This window comes from Papio anubis, chromosome 12 (assembly GCF_008728515.1).
Source record: "Papio anubis isolate 15944 chromosome 12, Panubis1.0, whole genome shotgun sequence".
Classification (NCBI taxonomy): Eukaryota; Metazoa; Chordata; class Mammalia; order Primates; family Cercopithecidae; genus Papio; species Papio anubis.
The window spans coordinates 17,301,282-17,317,210 of NC_044987.1; the positions used below are offsets into that span (position 1 = coordinate 17,301,282).

Consider the following 15,929-nt stretch of genomic DNA (forward strand, 5'->3'; position numbering starts at 1 on the left):
GCTCAAGCGATTCTTCCACCTCAGCCTCCCAAGTAGCTAGGACTACAGCCACGTGCCACCACAACCAGCTAATTTTTTTTTTTTTTAATTTCTTTGTAGAGAGGGAGTCTTGCTAGCTTGCTCAGGCTGGTCTCAAACTCCTGGCCTCAAGCAATCCTCCCACCTTGGCGTTCCAAAGCACTGGGATTACAGGTGTGAGCCGCTACGTCCAGACTGTATCAAAATCTTGACCACACTTGGGACTCAACAATTAACTGTTATTATTTCAAAGTATTTAATAAATCTCTGAACTTTTTTCTATGAAGTCTAATGTTTGATACTGAAAAACCTAAAGTCATTGGAGAGTTTTTGCTTGCACACTTATTTTTCAAATAAAAATTAAACCAAAGAGAAAGAAACTACAAATACAAACAGGTCTGGCCCCTCACGCATATATACATACATACAGGGTTTTTATTCTTAACATCAGTTACCTTCTGCCCTTCTCACAAAGCTTCTCAATTTCAGCTTTCAGATCCTGCTCCTTCTGCAAAAACTCCTTCTTTTCTTTCTCTATCTTCTTCTTTGTTTCTTCCCGCTTTATTGTCACATCCTGAATAGCCTTTAATATCTCCTGAGTTCCACACAATTACAGTCGCACACAAATAAAAAAGAAAATAAGTTAGTTCTTTTGATGCGAAGGTTATTTTCAACTATCATAAATTCATGTGTTGACTTTAGAGAATTCAAATTGAATTGAAAGAATGTGGTTGAAGAGTAGCTCCAAAAGCCAGTATTCAGACCTAAAGGAGAAAGTTACAGTAATGCAGATCTCAACTCAACAGGAAAAATAATTTCTAGCAATTGCAATCGTTCAAAAACGGAATATACTGCCTCATGAAGCAGTAAGCCCTCCATTACTGGTGTTCAAATAAAGGCTGAATGAACACCTGTCGAGAATGCTGAGAAAGGTGTTCTCGTACCAGGTGAGGGTCTGTTACATCCAACAAATATTGTTTTGTTTCATTTTGTTATGATTCTACTTTATTAGGAATGGGTTTTGTCTGTTTCACTCTTTAACAACAACAAATATACACATATATACACACACACATATATATGTACACAAACATATACATGTACAAACACACACTTTTTTTTTTTAAATAAGAAGTCAAACAGGCCAGGAACAGTGGCTCATGCCTATAATCCTCGCACTTTGGGAACCCAAGGCAGGAAGATCGGCGTGTCCAGGAGTTCGAGTCCAGCCTAGGCAACACAGAGACCTTGTCTCTACAAAAAATAAAAAAAATTAGCCAGGTGTGGTGGCACATGCCTGTAGTCCAGATACTCGAGAGGCTGAGGTGGAAGGATAGCTTGAGCCCAGAAAGTCAAGTCAAGGATACAGTGAGCCTTGATTGCACCCACTGTACTACAGCCTGGGCAACAGAACAACACCCAGTCTCAAAAAAAAAGAAAAAAAAAAAGAAAAAGTAAAATAATACAAAGGTGATAAAGAGTCACTCCCCCACTTCATACCACTTCCACCCATAAGAGTGATCAGTGTGTTAACTGCTTTGTATTATGCTTTCACATCTTTCTCTATGCTCACACAAAGACATACTTACATATGCATTTCTTTGCTTTTTTTTTTAATGAGGTCGTTTTACATACATTACTTTGCATCCTGATTTCTTTTACTTGACATGAATGTATTATGTCAATAAATATCGATCTAATTCAAAAATAGCTGTATAACATACGGATATATCTAATTTATCCAAACATTCTCTATTACAAGTCTATGAGTGGTCTGGCACAGTGGCTCACGCCTGTAATCCCAGCATTTCGGGAGGCCAAGGTAGGCGGATCACGAGGTCAGAAGATCAAGACCATCCTGGTTAACACAGTGAAACCCCGTCTCTACTATAAAAAAAAAAAAAAAAATCAGCCAGGCGTGGTGGCAGGCACCTATAGTCCCAGCTACTCAGGAGGCTGAGGCAGGAGAATAGCATGAATCCAGGAGGTGGAGCTTGCAGTGAGCAGAGATTGTGCCACTGCACTACAGCCTGGGTGACAGAGTGAGACTCCTCTCAAAAAAAAAAAAAAGTCTATGAGTATTAATACTTTTCTTTGAGACAGGGTATCGTTCTGTTACTCAGGCTGGAGTGCAGTGGCACAATCTCGGCTCACTGCAACCTCTGCCTTCTGGGCTTAAGCAATCCTCCCACCTCAGCCTCCCATGTAGCTGGGACCACAGGTATGCACCACCATGCCCGGCTCATTTTTTGTATTTTTGGTAGAGATGGGATTTTGCCATGTTGCCCAGGCTGGTTTGAACTCCTGGACTCAAGTGATCCACCAGCTTCGACCTCTCAAAGTGCTGGGATTACAGGTATGAGCCACCACATCCGGCCTTGCCTTTTTATTTCAATTAACTCAAAAATAAAATTAAAGTTTGAGTTGGGTATGGACGGCTCAAACTTTAATTTTATTTTTGAGTTAACTGAAATAAAAAGGCCTCCTTTGGGAGGCCAAAGCGGGCGGATTTCTTGAGTCTGGAGTTCAAGACCAGCCTGGGCAACATGGCAAAACCCTGTCTCTACCAAAAACATAAAAAATGAGCCAGGCATAGTGGCATGCACCTGCGTTCCCAGCTACTTGGAAGGCTGAGGTGGGAGGATCACTTAAGCCCAGCAGACAGAGGCTGCAGTGAGCCAAGATTATGCTACTGCACTCCAGGCTGAGTGACAGAGTGAGACTGTCTCAAAAATAAATAAATACATAAAGTTTTTAAAAAATTAAAGTTTGATCAGAGACTGCTGCTTAACTCATTGACAATTTCAATATAAGCGAAATACCTGGTGATTCTTCATTTCTTCTTCTCTCCTTTGCTGAAGCTGCTTTAATTGCACTTGGAGCTGATTCTCCACTTGCCTCTGTTTGTCCAGGACCTCCTGGTAACGCTCTTTCAACAGTGTTCTCTCTGTCATCATTTTATCCTATTATGAACAAGACAAGAAAAGTTTATTTCCTAATTTAATCACAAGAAACATTCACCAGTGACTGTCCAAGGCATTGTATAGAGCTCTATGACCGCACTATCCAATAATGAAGCTACTAACCATATGTGGCTATATAAATTTAAATTCATTAACATATGATGAGATTGGCTGGGCATGGTGGTTCACACCTATAACTGCAGCACTTTGGGAGGCTGAGGTAGGCGGATCACTTGCGTTCAGGAATTCGAGACCAGCTTGGGCAACATGGCAAAACCTGGGCTCTTAAAAAAATACAAAAATTAGCTGGGCATGCCGGTACCCGACTGTAGGCCCAGCTACTTGGGAGGCTGAGGTGGGATGATCGCTTGAACCTGGGAGGCAGAGGTTACAGTGAGCTGAGATCACGCCACTGCACTTCAGCCTAGGCGAGAGAGCAAGACTCTCTCAAAAAAGCGTCCAGGAACATGATTCCTTACTGGTTAATAACACTGAAAACTGATGGATCCTCTAAAGATGTCTGGGAACCTGGTATTCAGACTGAACAACTCAGCAAGCTTTCATATAAAGTCTGGATTAGAAGTGAGGCTTCTAGACAAGGCACGGTGGTTCTGGCCTACAATCCCAGCACTTTGAGGGGCCAAGGCAGGAAGACTGCTTGAGGCCAGAAGCTCAAGACCAGCCTGGGCAATGTAGTAGAGCCTGGTCTCTATCAAAAAACAACAACAATAAATAAAAAAATAGAACTGCTTCTGAAAACAGTTTGGCTCTGCCACCCCCATGTCAGTAAATCAAGAAAATCAATGGTTACCTTTCAAAGGGACACTAAAATTTGAAGAGGGCCAACTTAAAACACATTTAGTATGAAGTAGCCCAAATAATATTTAAACTGAGAGCACTAAACTGAATTTTTTCATTAAATAACTGTTTTCAAAGAAAAAAAATTTTAAAAACGAACAGGGAAAATATCATACTATAATCATTTTTACAAAAGGCTCTCAAGGCCAGGCACGGTGGCTCACACCTGTAATCCCAGCACTTTGGGAAGCTGAGGTGGGCGGATCACCTGAGGTCAGGAGTTCGAGACCAGCCTGGCTAACATAGTGCAATCCCATCTCTACTAAAAATACAAAATTAGCCAGGCATGGTGGCACATGCCTATAATCCCAGCTACTTGGGAGGCTGACGCAGGAGAATCACTTGAACCCAGGAGGCAAAGGTTGCAGTGAGCAGAGATTGTGCCACTGCACTCCAGACTGGGTGACAGAGCGAGACTCTGTCTCAAAATAAATAAATAAATAAATAAAATAAAATAAAAAATAAAAAAGACTCTCAAGATAGGACCTTGGCTTTGGGACAAGCTAATCTTTAGTCCATGTACTGAAATGTGACTAAGGTGTCCCAAACAGCTGATTACTCAGCATCACACCTTTCCAGGGATTCTGAACCTGGATTCTACAGGTGGACCTCAGGGAATCTTTGAACTTTCTGCAACTGGTGTATGTATATATCTTTCTGAGACAAGAATTCAAAGTTTCCAAAAGATACTGAAAGAGGATCTTAACCAAAGAAAAGTTGAAACCAGTAGATTATTCTTTTTTGAGACAGAGTCTCACTCTGTGACCCAGGCTAGAGTGCAGCGGTGCAATCTCGGCTTATGGTAACCTCTGCCTCCCGGGTTCAAGCGATTATTGTGCCTCAGCCTCCCAAGTAGCTGGCATTAAGGGTGTGAGCCAACATGCTCTGCTAATTTTTGCATTTTTAGTAGATATGGGGTTTTGCCATGTTGGCCAAGCCGGTCTTAAACTCCTGGCCTCAAGCAATCCGCCTGCCTTAGCCTCCCAAAGTGCTGAGATTACAGGTGTGCTCCACTGCACCCAACTTCTTTTTTTTTTTTGAGATGGGATCTCATTCTGTCTCCCAGGCTGGAGTGCAGTGGTGTGATGTCAGCACACTGTAATCTCCGCAGCCCGGGTTCAAGCAATTCTCCTGCCTCAGCCTCCCAAGTAGCTGGGATTACAGGCACGCACCACCACGCCTGGCTAATGTTTTTGTATTTTTAGTACAGACGGGGTTTCACCATGCTGGCTAGGCTGGTCTCAAACTCCTGACTTCAAGGGATCCATCTGCCTCGGCCTCCCAAAGTGCTGGGATTACAAGTGTGAGCCACCATGCCCAGCCTTTATTTTCTTTTAACCACAACTCTTTTCCTTTACTTTTTTCTTTTTCTATAATGCATTTTTCTAAATAATAATAATAATTTTTATTATAGAGATGAAGTCTCACTATGTTGCCCAGGTTGTTCTCAAATTCTTAGACTCAAGCAATCCACTCACCTCAGCCTCCCAAAGTGCTGGGATTATAGGCATAAGCCAAGGCACCCAGCCTATGATCCATGTTTAGAACACAGGATCGGGGAAAAAAATTAGTATCATGAAAAAAGTATTAACATGCATACTATTACTACATACAAGGAGATAACTTAAAGGCATGCTTGATCCAATTTGTCCAGTCTTAACGAGCTAAAGAGTTTATATACTGTTACTTTGCTTTATCCTTGGCTAGTTGGTTCCTAGGACTAGGATTAACACTTTCGAAAGTAGGCAGTGGGCAATGGCCATAAATACATGAAAAGGGTAGAAAACAGAACAGGAGTCAGGTTTCATATACTGCCACCAAGCTTAACACCTGCTTAGTTTCACTGCCTTTTTTATTTTTTGGGTTTTTGTTTTGTTTTGTTTGTCTAAGACACAGTCTTGCTCTGTCGCCCAGCCTGGAGTGCCGTGGTGCAATCTCGGCTCACTGTAACCTCCGCCTCCCAAGTTCAAGCAATTCTCTCTGCCTCAGCCTCCAGAGTAGCTAGGATTACAGGCGCCCGCCACTACGTCCAGCTAATTTTTTTATTTTTAGTAGAGATAAGGTTTTGCCATGTTGGCCAGGCTGGTCTTGAACTCCTGACTTCAGGTGATACCCCCCACCTCGGCCTCCCGAAGTGCTGAGATTACAGGCGTAAGCCACTGCGCCCAGCCTCATTGCCTTTTTAAAAGCATGTAGACCTCACTACCACCCAAAAGATAGAGCCAAACAAAACACAACTCTAGTCCTCCTTTGGTCCAGTAACTTGCTGGGTTTTCATTCGTTCCTGCTTCATCTAGTTGACTGTTACAATTACGTCCCAAGTTGCTACTCTCTGTTTTAAAACTTTTATTGGTTTCATCTGGTTAATGTACACCAGTAACTTTTTCCATATACCCTTCAATTTCTTCAACTTGCACCAAATATCCACTATCTTATCTGGTTGCTACAAGCACTTTCCCTTTTTATACCACTCTTTATAAATTAACATATCTTACCCTAAAGACCTCTTCCTGGGGTGCCTTTCCCAGTATTACTTTCCCTTTAAAAAGTGTACATTTAGATATCCATATACTTAAAGGTGGACATTTTAGCCACAAAAGGCCAGGGATGGATCAAAGGGAGCATTTTAACAAAGGTAAGTGTGACGTTCTCTTCAAAAATCAACTATCTGGGGATAAAATTAGAAAGATACAAGTAAATAATCTATGAAAAAAAAGACTGGATGGAATTTGACTAAAAGCTTAACAGTATGAAAAAATTGCCAAAATAAGTCAATGTAAGCTTAAGAAAGTCTAGAATGAGAGATACTAAGAGATTCCACTATATTATAAAGTAATTATACTGTATCTGTACTATCATATATGGTTCTCGAGATCACTTTTTCAAACAAATATTGATAAAATGGAACATGTCTAGGTGAAAGTAACCAGAATGATGATAAAGAAATGGAAAATAGTATCAAAATAGTATCAAAAAGAATACTAAAAACATGTGAGGATGTTTCACCTGGAAAGGTTTGAACTTGGGGAGAAAGAGAATAAGGGGAACAGGCATAAAAAAACTTCAAATATACACAGGGCTAACAAGCAGGAAAGGAACTGGATTTATTCCATAAGGCTCAAGAGAAAACTGTAATAAGAACTTTTTTTTTTTCTGAGACAGATTCTCACTCTGTCACCAGGCTGCAGTGCAGTGGTGCAATCTCAGCTCACTGCAACCTCCACCTCCCAGGTTTAGGCAATTCTCCTGCCTCACCTTCCCAAGTAGCTAGGACTACAGGCATGTGCCACCACGCCCGGCTGATTTTTGTATTTTTAGTACAGATAGGGTTTCACCACATTGGCCAGGACGGTCTCAATCTCTGGACCTCATGATCCACCCACCTTGGCCTCCCAAAGTGCTGGGATTACAGGCATGAGCCACCACACCGGGCCTGAAACAAGAAGCTCGCTGCCACCTCAGCCTCCCGGGTTCAAGCAATTCTTCTGCCTCAACCTCCCAAGTAGCTGGGATTACAGGCAGTACCACCACCCCTGGCTACTTTTCGTTTTTTTGTTGTTGTTTGGTTTTTTTTTTTGAGACAGTCTCACTCTGACACCCAGGCTGGAGCGCAGTGGCACGATCTCAGCTCACTGCAATCTCTGCCTCCCAGGTTCAAGCTAATCTCATGCCTCAGCCTCCCAAGCAGCTGGGATTACAGGCACACGCCACCACGCCTGGTTAATTTTTTGTATTTTTAATAGAGATGGGGTTTCACCATGTTGCCCAGGCTGGTCTCAAACTCCTGAGCTCAGACAATCTGCCTGCCTCAGCCTCCCAAAGCGCTAGGATTACAGATGTGAGCCACCGTGCCTGGCCTAAATTTTTGTATTTTTAGTAAAGACAGGGTTTCACCATGTTAGTCAGGCTGGTCTCAAACTCCTGACCTCAGGTGATCCACCCGCCTCGGCCTCCAAAAGTGCTAGAATTACAGGCGTGAGCCACTGCACCCGGCTTGAAGTAAGAAGTTATAAGGGTTTTATCTTCATCTCAGAATAAAATCTAACAATAAGAGCTTTTATTTTGGTTTTTTGAGACGGAGCTTCTCTGTTGTGCAGGCTGGGGTGCAGTGGTGCAATCTTGGCTCACTACAACCTCTGCCTCCCAGGTTCAAGCCATTCTCCTGCCTCAGCCTCCTGAGTAGCTGGGATTACAGGCATGCACCACCACGCCCAGCTAACTTTTGTATTTTTAGTAGAGATGGGGTTTCACCACGTTGGCCAGGCTGGTCTTGAACTCTTGACCTCAGGTGATCCGCCTGCCTTGGCCTCCCAACGTGCTGTGATTACAGGTGTGAGCCACTGTGCCTGGCCTTTTTTTTTTTTTTTTTTTTTTTTAATTTTTTTTGAGACAGGGTCTCACTCTGTTACCCAGGCTGCAGTATAATCACACAATCATGGCTCACACAGCCTCGACCTCCTGGGCTCAGGTGAACAGGTGATCCTCCCACCTCAGCCTCCTGGGTAGCTAGGACCATAGGCATCCACCACCACACCTGGTTGATTTTTGTATTTTTTGTAGACACGGGGTTTCACCACGTTGCCCAGGCTGGTCTCAAACTCCAGAGCTCAACGATTCACCCACTTCAGCTTCCCAAAATGCTAGGATTATGGGCATGAGCCACTGTGCCTGGCCAATAAGAGCTTTTTTTTTTTAAAACGTAACTGGTTGCGTTGTGAGATAGTAAGCTTCCCATCTCTGGAAGTGATCAAGGAAAAGTTAGCTGACCATCTGTCAGGGATTTTATGAAGGGGACTCCTGCACCTTTTCCAACTGAAATGATATGCCTCTAGATCTTCTGTTTGATAATGACTTCATATAACAACAATGACGGTTTAAATACTTACCAAATTCTTTTCAATATCTTGATCTGTGTTTACCTCTGAATCAGCCGTCTTAAAGTCAGTCTATAAAGGAAAAAAGTTATATTTAGAATTGTTCAGAGACACTTTAAAAGAGGCAGAATCACTAACACCTAGAATTCTGCCACAGGTAACTAACTTTTTGCTCTTTCCCCTTACCAGCTTCCAAGCAAGCTAAGCAATGTAGTTCTGGCAACTGGACACCAACATCCACCCTGCATTAATCATCAGTCCCACAAAATAACCCAAACAAGACCCAACGACTGACTGAGAAAAAGCCTCAAGTCTGAGATGAGATGTCTGCCCTCTACAGTCTGTTGTGCCCATACTTTCTCCTACAACAAAGCACACCCGTCACTAGAAGGCAGGATACACTGTACTTCTTAAGATGTGACTCAGAGAATTAACAAGGACTCTTCCTGCAAGGACAAAGGGGATAAATACAAATGCTAATGTCCTGAACTCATCAGTTACTCAGTGAAAGAGACTACATAGGTCATAAAGTTCCTACTTGCCATAAGATGAGACACTAGCTACTGGCTTTCTTATTTACTGAACATCAGAATGAAGTCATTGCATGGCACTGTATGAAAGTAGTACGATGGCTGCTAGCAAAAAAACAAAACACAAAACAAGCCAGCAAGTTCTCCACCAAATATGAAGAAATAGCTCCTACCCTGAACCCCACCACCCCCCAGTTACATTTTAGTAGTAGAAATTTGACACTTGACCTGTACAGCAATGTTCTGAGAAAGCTTCAGGGAAGAGCTATCTTGATCATCATCCTGATCCACTCGGATTCCTTCAACCCCATTTGCTGGAGACACTACAGGTCGGAAATCCAAGCCTGTGTCCCTGTTACCTTCCTTTAGGATGGAGGCTTGTGGGGATTTCTCTTCAGAGCAGTTCCCGGAGGCAAGCTGCTTTGTATGGCACCCTGCCTTAAGAGACCGAGTGGCTGGATGGAGGTTCTCCCGGAGGCTTGTGTCCCCCTCCTCTCCTGCTGTGCTGGCCGCGTCCTTCAAATCAGACTGAGATCCACTGCCAGAAAGACAAAGGGCTGTGGCTATCAAGTTTTCTCCTAAAACCGCTGGGTGCGCTGCTGAGGTGTCACCTGCTGATGAACCAGGATTCTGCTCTGAGTGCTCCAAATGGACATTTCTGTTATTCTCCTTGGTTATCGTTTGGCTACTGACACTCAACAGGGGTGAGTTCTTCTGTTTCTGTGCAGAGTCTTTGGTGCTATCAAACACATAAGATGAAAAGAAAAGTTATAATACTTTTAACTACTAGAAGAACAAAACTAGACTATGTAAACCCTCCTGACTATCACAATGAAAGAACTTAGTTTCAATCCAATGATTTCTATCCCATATGCAGGTAGTATAGCTTGGTGGTTAAGACCTAGTTTTTTGTTTTTTGTTTTTGTTTTTAGAGAGGGTCTAAACTCTTGTCACCCAAGCTAGAATGCAGTGGCGCAATCAAGGCTCACTGCAGTCTCAACATCCTTGGCTCAAGCGATCCTCCACCTCAGCCTCCTGAGTAACTAGGACTACAGTAACATGCCACCATGCCCAGCTAATTTTTTGTATTTTTTGCATGGTTTTGCCATGTTGCCCAGGCTGGTCTCAAACTCCTGTGCTCAAGTGATCCATCTGCCTGCATCAGCCTCTCAAAGTGTTGGAATTATAGGCGTGAGCCACCACAGCCAGCCAAAAACCTGGGTTCTAAAGACAGTCTACAGTAAATGGCCAAACATAAATGATTCTGAAGATCCAAATAATTTTTGAGGGCCAACTGGAATAAGTTTTGGGGATACCGATGAATTAACCTAATGCTAGTTAGAATATTTTAGTTACATGTACTAATTTAGTTATACATATTATAATAAAATATTAACTTAGAAATATTGTTTTGATTCCTCTCTCACCTTCCACAAGAATAATTTTCATTCAAACTCATTATAGAGATCTTTGACCAGAACCACTTTTTAGGTTCTTCAACAGTTCCAGAGTATAGCATCTACACTTTAAGTTGTCTAAAGTACAGACAATTTTGAATCCAAAATTGAAGCTGTCAATAGAAATTTTATCCCACACAGTAAGTATACATATGCTTAATATTAGGATATTCTGTCACTTGTCACAGCCATTCAAGGTGCTGCTTTAATTATTTATTGATTGATTGATTTTTTGAGACAGGGTTTCACTTTGTCACCCAGGCTGAAGTGAGGGATTGTTTTTTAAAGGGGTCTTAAAACATATTTACAATGACATCCAACATTCACAATTGTACATCTTTCACCCAGGAATTAATGCTTATGTTTAATTTATTTGACCCCATCCTCTTTTTTTAAACTAATTCTATAACTGACACTCTTAACCATACCCAACCAGCACAGAGGATTCAAGTTGATGCATCTTTGTTTCCTCAATCATACTAGTTCAAAATAAAACAACTGAAAGAATACCTCGGTGAGGAACAATGGCTCATGCCTGTAATCCCAACACTTTGGGAGGTCAAGGCAGGAGCATTATTTGAGGTCAGGAGTTCAAGACTAGCCTGGGAAACATGGCAAGACCTTGTCTCTACAAAAAAATTTTAAAAGTAGCTGAATGTAGTGCCGTGCACCTGTAGCTCCAGCTACTTGGGAGGCTGAAGTGAGAGGACTGCTTAAGCCCAGGAGGTGGAGGCTGCAGTAGGCCATGATCGCACCACTGTACTCCAGCCTAGGTGATAGAGGGAGACTCTGTCTCAGTGTAAACACTTGAAGCTGATTTCTTCCTGCTGGGAGTTAACTGTGAGGAGGTGCTTAATTAAAAATTCAGGCATATATAGTACCTGAGTTTGAATCCTTACTCCGCCCACCATTTACAAGCTGTTTGACTCTTGGCAAGTTACTTTATTTGTAAAACAGAAATAATACTATCCTCCTAATAGGACTGTTGTGAGGATTCCATGAGATAATCCACATGAAGTATTCAGTATAGTGCCTGGCATATAGTAAACATTCAATAAACCTTAGCTGCCATTATTACTAGTGTATGTAGTTGACTTTATCAAAACTCTGACTCCAACATAGCTTGGAAACCTTGGGCAAATTACTAACCTCTCTGTGTCTCAGTTTCCTCACCTGTAAATGGGAATAATAATATTATCACTACCTCCCGAGACTGTTTTAAAGATTAAATGTGTTAACACATATAGAACTGTAGTTAAGTGTTAGCTATTGTATTAGAGGACTCAGGTACTCTAGAAAATAGCTGAGGGAGGGCCAGGCGCAGTGGCTCACGCCTGTAATCCCAACACTTCGAGAGGCTGAGGCAGGCCGATCACAAGGTCAGGAGACTGAGACTATCCTGGACAACATGGTGAAACCCTGTCTCTACTACAATACAAAAAATTAGCCGGGCATGGTGGCGGGCTCCTGTAATCCCAGCTACTAGGGAGGCTTAGGCAGGAGAATCGCTTGAACTCGGGAGGCAGAGGTTGCAGTGAGCGGAAATTGCGCCAGGGCACTCCAGCCTGGCGACAGAGCAAGACACTGTCTCAAAAACAAAACAAAACAAAAGTTGAGGGAGCTAGGTGCAGTGGCTCACCCCTGTAATGCCAGCACTTTGGGAGGCCAAGGCGGGCAGATCACTTGAGGTCAGGAGTTCAAAACCAGCCTGGTCAACATGGTGAAACCCCATCTCGCTAAAAATACAAAAATTAGCTGGGCTACCAAGCAGGCGCCTATAATTCCAGCTACTTGGGAGGCTGAGACAGGAGAATCACTTGAACCCAGGAGGCAGAAGTTGCAGTGAGCCAAGATCATACCACTGCACTCTGGCCTGGGGCACAGAGCAAGAGTCTGTCTCCAAAAAAAAAAGAGTTGAGGAAGAATACACAGTCAGCCTCTTTATATAGACTGTGGTCCACATTCATGGATTCAACCAACCATGGACTGAAAATATTCAAAAGGATAAATGTTTGTGATGATGGATATGCTAATTACGCTGATCTGATCACTATATATTACATGTACCACAACATCACAATGTACCCCCATGAATATGTACAATTAATTATTGTGTCCATTTATTAAAATATAAAAATAAACCACTTAAAAGTAAAATACCCAGCCTGGCCAACGTGGCGAAACCCCATCTCCACTCAAATACAAAAATTAGCCAGGCGTGGTGCCAGGCACCTGTAATCCCAGCTACTTGGGAGGCTGAGGCAAGGGAATCACTTGAACCCAGGAGGCAGAGGGTGCAGTGAGCTGAGATCACGCCATTGCACTCCAGCCTGGGCGACACAGCAAGACTCCATCTCAAAAAAAAAAAAAAAGCCGGCGCGGTGGCTCACGCCTGTAATCCCAGCACTTTGGGAGGCCAAAGCAGGCGGATCACGAGATCAGGAGATGGAGACCATCCCGGCTAACACGGTGAAATCCCCTCTCTACTAAAAAAACAAAAAATTAGCCGGGTGTGGTGGCGGGCACCTGTAGTCCCAGCTACTTGGGAGGCTGAGGCAGGAGAATGGCGTGAACCTGGGAGGCGGAGCTTACAGTGAGCCAAGACTGCGCCACTTGCACTCCAGCCTGGGCCAACAGAGTGAGACTCTGTCTCAAAAAAACAAAAGTGAAATAGATTTAAACCATTAAAAAAAATTTCAGAAAAAAATTGGATGGTTGCATCTGTACTGAACATGCACAAATTTTTTTCCTTGTCATTATTCCTTAAACAACACAACTATTTACATAACATTTACATTGTATTAGTTGGTGTAAATAACCTAGAGATTAAAGTATATGGGAGAACATGCATAAGTTATACACAAATACTACACCATTTTATTTATTTATTTATTACCTTTTTAATTGCTTTAAGTGGGGTGGGCATATGCCTGTCCCAGATAAAATACTACACCATTTTATGTAAGGGACTTGAGCATCTATAGATTTTGGTATCCTCAGTAGGGGTCCTGGAACCAATCTCCAACATATACTGTGGGATAACTATATAGTTAATTTAGTTCAACATTGTACATAACAATGTATTACATTAGCTACTATGAGATGCAAGTTTGGGTAATTGCGTGTCTGTGGGTATATGTATTTAGAATCCATGTACACATACCAATGTAACATTTCTCATATATAACATATAAACATATGGTTAAATGAACATACAGTCCACATAGGAAAGGGCTGGAAAATATCTGCATTTTTTAATGAGTTTGAACCCATGTATTCTATTTATTCTCCAAACATTTAGCATGCCTGCTGAGTATCAGATGCTGTGTTGGATACCAGAAATACAAAGATAGATCAGACAGTCCTCTACCTTTAAAAACCTAGTGCAGTGCCATCAGAGCCAAAAAGAAAGACCAGCTACACAATACCATTTCAGAAACCCTTTACCCAAATGAATCTTCCCAGTCAGGAGTCCACACATTACCTTAGACCATCTGGGAGACCTTCCTCTGATTTGGAAGCACATAAACTAGAAGATTCCGGAGGACTGGGGGCATTGGCCACAACACCAGCAACCTCAGACGCTGCCATTGTGCTCTGTACATTCAGAAACAAATTACAGGCTACAAGTTTCCAAAGTTTAAAACAAATGTATCTCTCCCCCCTCAGAATGTCCACACAACAGAGCTGTTGCAGTAAAGAAATACAAAAACCTGGGCTCCGGGAGAAAATACTTAAGAGTATTAAAAGAGACATTGTATACAAAGTCCTAGCGGGCAACAATCCTCAAGAGTCACTGTATTTACATAAATATCTCGGAGTCTGTGCAAAGATCTTATTTTCACTTTTGGCAGAAATGTAGTCATTTCAAACAATAGATCTTAGTCTGCCAGGATCTTCCAAGTGGTCCCAAGCCTACCTTGTCTACTATCATTTATAATAAAAGATGTACTTTTCGGACTAGTATCAATCAGATCTCATGTTTTTAAATCACTTTATGGCTGTTACATTCAAAGCATTCTCCACTAATTTAAGTGAAGTTTTTGGAGGCGCTTGCCTGTAAGCGAACAAGTAATGCAATACTGGGCAATCCAGGGTGCATCTTTTACTGTCAGTGTGCTCCCCACAGATGGGAAAGGCCTGATACCCACTATCTGAGGAAAGTACAGACTCTTCAGAGTGACTAGTGGTGAAAAAAAGAATCCTGGGTTCTCTAGCTTGAAAATGACAAGGTGAAAAACATGGTAACATAAGTAAGGGAACTGGGACGGATGCCTTTTTTAAAAATCAAAAGGTCATCTTCTATGCTGCAGAGCAAACTTATGACCTTATGAGGAGAAAAGAAAATCAAAATACTTGGGAGGTGGGGGTGAACGTAGGGTTAGTTTGCATTCTTGCTTTTATTTTAACAGCATCACAGGTATTGCCCCCGGAACACTGAAGAGCGCGCGGGGTAGACAGGCAGATGGGGCTGTGTCAACACCTCAGTCACAGCCCACAGACCCTGTGCCTCAGTTTCCCTCATTATACAAAGCTCCTGGGAGAAAATGGGCCCCAAATCGCCACTGCTGCTCCCTCAGGTGCAAACATCCCGTCCCCAAGGAGCCCAGGGCTGGGGGGTCCTCTGCCCCCAGTGAACGAAACCCCAGAATAAGGGTCATGCATGCAACTCCGTGGCTAGAGAGCCCGTGGCGCGGGTCGGAACAGCTGGCTGGAGGGTCGAGTGTACCAAAAAGAACTCCGCAACCCGGGGCGACCACCAGCGAAGCGGAGGCGCCGGAGCCACGGGTCCTCGGGCGAGAACAGGGGACAGACGGGAAGAGGACAATGGGGGGAAACGGCGCTGGGTGGCCTTGGCCACCCTCCACAGGGGGCTGCTAGGCTGGCCGCTGCCTCGGACCAGCCCCCCTCCACCCCTTTCCCTTGGCCCCCCGACCCCACTGCCAGCCCCCCCGTCCCACTTCTAGGCCGGGACCCCCGCCTCGTTTCTCACAGCACCCTCCACGCCCCCCACCCGGCCCCCCTCCCCGGCCCTCGCCCCGCAACCCCCACCCACGCTCGCCCCGCACACACCTCCCGCGCCGCGCCCCCGGGAAGAAAGTGGGGGAGGGACGGGACGCACCTGAGCGGGCGGAGCGGGGGGAGGGGGCGGCCGAGCCACGGGGGGAGGGGTCGAGCTCCGGCCCGCGCGCGGCACCTCCCACTTCCGGCGGCACGAGCGGAGGGGGC

At 43.7% G+C, this 15,929-nt stretch overlaps 1 protein-coding gene across 3 annotated transcripts in view; it reads right to left on the minus strand.

Moving 5' to 3' along the window:
* The window catches only part of RNF214 (ring finger protein 214), a 53,804-nt gene extending 37,885 nt beyond the window's left edge, over nucleotides 1-15,919 (minus strand). Inside the window, exons 1-6 of one of the 3 annotated variants that reach the window (XM_003910757.5) lie at nucleotides 15,823-15,919; nucleotides 14,185-14,297; nucleotides 9,472-9,982; nucleotides 8,726-8,785; nucleotides 2,841-2,981; nucleotides 474-613 (exon numbers count right to left, since the gene is read on the minus strand). In XM_003910757.5, the coding sequence (XP_003910806.1) occupies nucleotides 474-613; nucleotides 2,841-2,981; nucleotides 8,726-8,785; nucleotides 9,472-9,982; nucleotides 14,185-14,291 (959 nt within the window). In that variant the 5' untranslated portion in view covers nucleotides 14,292-14,297; nucleotides 15,823-15,919. The other 2 variants (XM_003910758.4, XM_017948985.3) reach the window with 2 other exon arrangements.
* Nucleotides 15,920-15,929: the final 10 nt, after the last annotated feature.